Source organism: Engraulis encrasicolus, chromosome 6 (assembly GCF_034702125.1).
Source record: "Engraulis encrasicolus isolate BLACKSEA-1 chromosome 6, IST_EnEncr_1.0, whole genome shotgun sequence".
NCBI lineage: Eukaryota > Metazoa > Chordata > Actinopteri > Clupeiformes > Engraulidae > Engraulis > Engraulis encrasicolus.
Window position 1 is genome coordinate 27587289 of NC_085862.1, and position 7488 is coordinate 27594776.

At 40.7% G+C, this 7488-nt stretch overlaps 1 protein-coding gene across 2 annotated transcripts; it reads left to right on the plus strand.

The window, feature by feature from the left end:
- Window positions 1-105: 105 nt before the first annotated feature.
- calr3a (calreticulin 3a) lies at window positions 106-7299 on the plus strand. Of its 2 annotated transcripts, XM_063201128.1 has the most exons (10): window positions 106-196; window positions 1057-1158; window positions 1268-1471; window positions 1887-1981; window positions 2757-2966; window positions 4291-4404; window positions 4725-4868; window positions 5839-5931; window positions 6409-6520; window positions 6560-7299. In XM_063201128.1, exons 1-10 carry the CDS (start codon window positions 106-108, stop codon window positions 6661-6663), a joined length of 1269 nt encoding a protein of 422 aa, XP_063057198.1. In that variant the 3' UTR covers window positions 6664-7299. The 2 variants fall into 2 exon arrangements, with proteins under 2 accessions (XP_063057198.1, XP_063057197.1); XM_063201127.1 differs by having other exon boundaries at window positions 6409-7299.
- Window positions 7300-7488: the final 189 nt, after the last annotated feature.

The window sequence follows — 7488 nt, forward strand, 5'->3', positions numbered from 1 at the left end:
CCGGACTAGCAACGCTATCTGAATATCCTCTTAATTTCAGGGCTCATCCGTAAATTGTTTGATATAGTACGAATAACACCACCAGGTCGTCGGAGAGGTGCAAGCATGCGACCCGCCTTTGCAATATTTGCATTGCTTGGATTCCTATCAGCGACAGATGCTACTGTATTCCTGAAAGAGCAATTTCTGGATGGAGGTACATGCTGCATGGCTGGAGTAGTCAGCATCTATGGAGGTTCATAATGCCCATGCACAGTGTTCATTTAATTTGTGAAGATGCGGTGGAGACAATTGTGCACAGAATTCTGACAAATAGTAGCCAATTGACACATTTTAATCAAGGCATGCATGAATAGGTAGTAGTATTAGTTGGGATTATTATTACCAAAGGAAATGAAGGAATTTATGTGGTATTACTTTACCATCTTTAAGTAATAATGCAATTTCATGGTCCTATCTGAAATACATTATAGTACTGTATATTTTACCTTAAGACTATGTGCAGTGTCAACTGTGTCATCAATATTGCTCCATTCATGTTAAACTGATTTCTGCCAATGGTCATGCTTTTTGAATGTTCATTAATGGAAGCAAGTGTTGCTTTTGCCTTGCATCCATTTCCCCATATGTGGTTAAGAGCTGGTGACTGGCTGAGGTTTTAGCCTAATCAGTCAACGCCACAATATGATGCCACAAAATACAGCCAATGCCTCATACTGTATGATGTTTTGTTTATAGGGTGCCAATCCATTTTGATGAGGAAATACTTTATTATGTTGACCTCATCAAATTACACCAACTCACGTAGCAGCAGAAAATGGACCGTGTAATTTGTGACATATCATTACACAATAATGTTCCACAAGCAACTTGTTACCGCCATTGTCCCTTTCCATTGTCTTGACTGATTTTTCATTTTGTGTCTTGAATGCAAGGCAACAAGGCAAGAGCAAGCCACAGACATATTGTAAAGGCCTCAGATAAATTGTCATTGTGATGTACCGCAACTTATTAACTTAAGTGTTATCTCTATTTCGCTCTGTCACCTCTGCCAAGATGGCTGGAAGAGCCGTTGGGTGGAATCGAAACACAAATCTGACTATGGCAAGTGGAGGCTAACCGCAGGGAAGTTTTATGGAGACGCCGAGAAAGACAAAGGTAACTCAGTGTTAACACTTTAATGTAAAAGCACTGTGATAGCTCATTGGTTTTTCCTCATTTTTTTTCTTTTGATCGCCCATTTCACCTGTGTCTGCTCTGCCCACAGGCCTTCAAACGAGTCAGGATGCTCGCTTTTACGCCCTCTCCAGCCGCTTTGAAGCTTTCAGCAATGAAGGGAAGACTCTCATCCTTCAGTTCACAGTTAAACACGAACAGCAAATAGACTGTGGGGGCGGATATGTGAAGCTCTTCCCAGCCGACCTGAACCAAGAAGACATGCACGGAGACTCCAGATACTACGTCATGTTTGGTAAGTCCAGTGGGCCATCATGTTATATGGTCCCTCCTGGCTGTGTATATAGTGTATATAGTATGTGATTGTTGGTGTGGTTGTATGACTTATTGTGTTTGTAGAGTGTGCTGTATGTATGAGAGGATATGTGTATGCATGTGAGAGTATGTGTTTACGACAGTAGTTGTGTGTGAGTGTGCATGTATTGCGCTTGATGTCCTGATGTTTGTCCCTGTGTACTTCTATTGTGTTTTGAATTGTATACTTTGTCTTCATATTTGCTGTAACACGTTATGATGGTGGTGAAAACAAATTTCCCTTTGGGGACAGCAAAGGCAATCTAATCTAATTGAATATGCCGATCTACATTTTGAAGCACTGACTTGTGACTTTAATGAAAATGATGAATGTTTCTCCTTGCTTCCATTTCCAGGGCCAGATATTTGTGGCTATGACACCAAAAAAGTCCATGTTATCATCAACTACAAGGGGCAGAATCACCTCATCAAGAAGGAAGTGAAAGCCAGGGTAATTACTGATGATTTGAGTAATTACTAGTGTTAAACTGCAAATGCTGCATATGGATGCTGTATAAGCTTCTTAAGACAATAAATGAATCCATACAGGAGGAATGAGTATTTTGTCACCCCTATTAACCCATTGATGCCTGATGTTGCGTTGCGCAACATTGGCCCTGGCGCTTGGAGCTGCATTACGCAACATTCAGACCCATGAGATTTGAGACAACTTTATTAAAAATCCCTGTTTGTTTGAGACAAATTAACACATTCTAATAAAATATGAAGGTCTTGGCGTTTAAATGCAACTTAGTGCATATATTCATGTGCTTCAGAAGCTGAGATATTTAGGTTTTTATAGGCTAAGGGTAGCTTTTCTTAAAAAGGGCTCAGGCATTCAGCACCCTTTTTTGCAGGTGCCTTAGGCGTCAATGGGTTAATGGTATGGGTTAGAAAAGCATGCTTGTACGTTTGGTTGGCAACTCTTGGGCATGTAAACAAATTGAGCAAGATCATTGCTTCACTCAGGAGACGACAAAATACCTTGTGGTCGCCGGTCTACTGGGTTCAAAACATGGGCTCATGCATAGCTAAAGAGAGAAAGCAGCACATTATTACATTAGTGAAGATTATTCCTGGCATGTGGGAGTAGCTATACACTGTTAGTTTGTGTCACCATAAGCAGTTATTGAAAGTGTGTTTATTTTAAATAATGTTAGGTACCTGTAATGTTTTTACTTGATCAAACTAAACCTGTTACTTTGATACCCTAATATACCCTATAGGATGATGAACACACGCACCTCTATACTCTGATCATAAGATCTGACCAGACGTATGAGGTCAAAGTTAACAATGAGAAGCTGGCCTGGGGTAAGCTCGAGGACGACTGGGACTTACTTCCACCAAAAACCGTCAAAGACCCACACGCTGAGAAACCTGCAGATTGGGACGATCGGGTCCTCATTGATGACCCCGAGGATTTGAAACCAGAGGTTGGTGACTGGTTCTTGTCCTGAACATCATTGTTGTGAGTTTTGTGCACCACTCCCCCCCCCGGCCACCCACCCCCCCAAAAGCTGTCATTAGCATTAGCATGAAATGTCCAATGAGTTAATTTGCCAAACATTTTTTGGGGGGTGGGGCTTTGATGCCTTTATTTGTTCAGGACAGCCATAGAGAGTGGCAGGAAATGAGTGAGAGAGAGAGAGATGGGAATGGATCGAGAAGTGACCTTAGGTTGGATTCGAACCCGGGTCCCTGCATTTATGGTATGGCGACTGAGCTCACTGAGCCACGGCCATTCTTATGCACCTTCTTAAGGGAATTATCTAGAGGGGTAATCCAAACGTTGTGAGATTATTAGTGGATGAAAATGAGTTGAAACATAACCACATCAAACCAACAAGTTTTTAGCAAGACCTCATCTTGCATCACAAACCAGAATAGCTTTTATTGGCGCTGTTTTCTGGAAGTTCAGTGTACACCTTAACAGCTGACATCTGCTCTTATTCTCCCAAGGTTGTATAGAGAGCAGTGTTGCCAGATGTGCCTGATCAAATCCCGCCCAAATGGTGCGCAAAAACCGCCTGGAGGTGCTAAATTCTGACCAATTTCAACGATTTGTAATGATTTCTATGGGCAGAAAAACCTGCCAAATGGCCAGTAACCGCCCAATCTGGCTCTGGATTTTCTAAATGATGCCATTACATTTCCATTTCCCACTGCAAGACATTGTTACTAGACGCCCTGACCCTTTATAAGGTCTTCCAGAGAGATATTAACAGCTACAGTAGTCCAGGCTCCCAGTGGTCCAGCTTTGAAACTTGGAACCTCTTTGAAACTGACCTTAGTGAGGTGGGATGTGCATACAGTACATTTACTTATTTATTTATAGACTTTTATAGACTTGCCTGATCGTGAAACTGCCTGATCGTGTGTGCAGTGATGGCTGAACATTAATGGTTAAACAATAGTGAATATTTTGGCCAGATGTTGGCTGACCAGTACTTGGAGTGTGGCATGAAAAGTTGGCGAGTTATGGTCACTGGAAGAACATGTTAGGAGTATGTTAAGGAAAGAAAAGTTGTGCTTCAATCAATGGTGGTACTCATGCCTTCATCATGTTTCCATGGAGACCAGGATGAAAAAGAAAACCAACTATAGCTTTATATCCCAGCTTTTAGATTCTGATTAGTAACCAATGGCTGATTTCAGAGGACATGCATGTGACAGCTGACTGTCTACTTGATCCCATTTAAAGGACATCATTTGAGTGGCGTCTTCCATCAATTATACAATTATTTATTATTAAATCAGGGTTGGGACGAGCCTGAGAATATTCCAGATCCTGATGCTAAAAAGCCGGATGACTGGGATGAGGAAATGGATGGGGAATGGGAACCTCCCATGATCCCTAACCCTGAGTATAAGGTAGGTACACACAACACACATGTGGGCTGTACAAACTGCATATGAAGAGTTTCATTGCAGTAAGATGTAAGGGCTATTTTTTCCACCTTTGCATTTTATTATTGGAAATGACTATTCAGACGTCCTATCATCCATGTGCAAATATTTTGAGAATATACTTTTTAAACCTATATAAAAAGGCATTTTGCAAAGCAATGCAATGTAATGCCTAATACGAAAATGTCCCAAAATGGTTATACATACGTCTTTCTGCAACAGCTCTTCATATTAACACTTCACAAATACATAATGTACTATAAATTGTTTTCGATGTATTACAGGGAGAGTGGAAGCCGAAGCAGATTGACAATCCCAACTACAAAGGTAGCTGGGTGCATCCCGAGATCGCCAACCCAGACTACACGGCTGATGGCACCATTTACAAGTTTGACAACATTGGCGTGCTTGGCCTTGATTTGTGGCAGGTATGCATGACCCCATTCCTGGTGACCTCGTTTTAACCTCAACATCATTTTCATACATTCTTAACCTTTTTGTAATGCCCATTGTTAGGACTGGGTGGGTTTGTTTATCCCTCTGCATTGGATCTGAGGCGGTCGCTTAGCAACATGTACTAACAAACCCCTGATCTCAGATGATGAGTGAGCTTGAGGCATGTTTGATTCTGGTTCAATTACCCTTCTGCCTTGATAGGCTGGTGAGACTGCCGAAGGACATCACTACCACCCATTTATTCACTGAGGAGGGAGAAGAAGTCGCACACAGAAGCTGAATGCAAATCAGTGAAACTGTATTAAAAGCAGTTTGTCTTTGGTTTTATTTATTTTTGGCTTTTAATACAGTTTCACTGATTTGCATTCAGCTCCTGTGTGCGAGTCCTTCTTCTCCTTCCTGAATCACTCTTTTGGAATAACGCACCGAGCGAAACTTCCTCAGAAAGACAAAGGCGTGGATGCCAACTTTACTTTCACCTTTTTTGTAAATTGAGCCTGAATTTGGTTAGGATAGCAGGGTAAGGCACTTCCTTATTTGCCTCAGATTGGCTCACTTCAATTGGTTTATCAGAGCTGACATATGAAGCTTTATATACACATGGTGCAACATGCATCCATATGAGCAGAGAACATTTCTTAATGGCGCTGATGTGATGGGTGGATGTTTTATATTCAAATTTTAATTGTGTGTCTTGTTGTTTGAGAACCTCCTTGGATAAGGTTGTCTATATCAGCACACACGCAACTCAAAAGGCTTCAGAGTGAGCGTGACCTTATCTCTGAGATCTTAGTGGCTACACGAGGGATAAACAAATACACCATAAACAGACATTTGGAAGTAGCTGTGAACTTGACCATATCATATGTTTGTACATTGTGCATGGAATCACATTCAACGCAGTTATTTTTAAAGTCATACCTGTATATTCCACTTTTTTAGGTTAAATCGGGGACCATTTTTGATAACTTCCTCATTACGGATGACGAAAAAGCAGCAGAGAATTTTGCTAAAGAAACCTGGGGAGCCACAAAGGTAAGTCATTTATGGTTTAAAATTGTGCTATCTGTATGAAATGGGCAATGTGTAAAATACACAAAGAAAAACTTCAAAATGTGAATGTCTTGAAGTACAGAGAGTACCATCAATGCGACAGTGCAGTCAGAAGATTCTCATTATATAAACAAAAGTTGTACACTATATGCAGCTCATATTTGTTTTGATGTGTTTCTCTGCGTTGATCTACAAACATTTACAATATATTGAACACCGTTGTTCCGTTGAGGGAGTGGAGAACACAGAGCTGCAGTATTTCTGTCTCAGTTAGACATTTTCTCTTGGTGTGACCTTTCCTCATAATGCATTCAGTATATCACTTTTATGGTGTAAAAAAATAATTTTATCGTTTTTGGTATGGGACAATGGTAATTGTCATCCATGGTATTGTTGTTGGTTTAACATTTTAATGTTTAAGGTTTAAGATTATAAGCAGATGCTTTTCTTGTCTCATAGGGACCGGAGAAGAAGATGAGAGAGGAGCAGCTGGAGGAGGAGAGGAAACAGAGGGATGAGAAGAGCAGCAAGGACGACATGAAGAACACTGCTGGTGGTGATGGAGATGAAGGTCTGGATGAAGAGGGTGAATATGAGGAGGAGGAGGAAGATGAGGAGGAAGAGGAGAATGACTTTGAAGAGGAGATTCCAGAAGGTCAGCTGGAGGAGGAGGAAGAGGAGGAAGAGGACGCTCCTGCTAAAGACGAACTCTAAAGATGTCCACCCTGTCCGCCCAAAGACACAGGGGGACAAACTACAAAACCCTTTTCTGTTTTTCAGCCGTTGGGAACGAGAGGGTAGAGCAGGCAATATTTGCCTTACTAATCGTTTCGTACTGCTTTTAAGGACCTTTTATTATTTATTGTGGACCACACTTTACTTGAAGCACAGTCAGTCCTGTAGTTGTGATATTGTTTGGTGCTGTTTCTTGTTTTATTTCCACTTATTGGTTATTTATTACAAATCTATTTAGTATTAACTTCTTCAATGTCTGTGTTTTAAAGACTTCTGTATATTAAGTTATCTCCTTGTCTCTGCCTTCTGTCTCCCAGAGAATACGCGTCTCTCGATTTCCATCCAGTATTTGTTATGCAGACTGATTTAAGTTTTTTAAATATATTTTTATTTTACGTTTTTTTTAATTTTTTTAAATCTCCGCCAAGGAGGTTATGTTTTAGTACATATTTGCATGCCTGTTCACACTTCTGTTGTGCTTTAGTTCATATGAGCATTGTGGACCCTTAAATTTGTGTCCTACAAGCTTGCCCACTCTCACCAGTTTCCTTGAATTCCAAAACATTGCACAATGATTTATTCTGAGAGAATAAAGAGACACATCTTCTATTTCGACGTTATGACTCCAAGAAAAGTTTTTGGTGCAGATTGAATAAATGTTTCTGGTCTACAGCAAAGTAAAACTCTTCTGGGAAATGCTTTGGGCATTGAGATTAACCTACAGTAACTTTCAGCCCTGGTTTGGTTAATGTAGGCCTAGTCCTATAAACTCAACTGGGGGTTTTGGGCCAGCTAGTTTCAGAA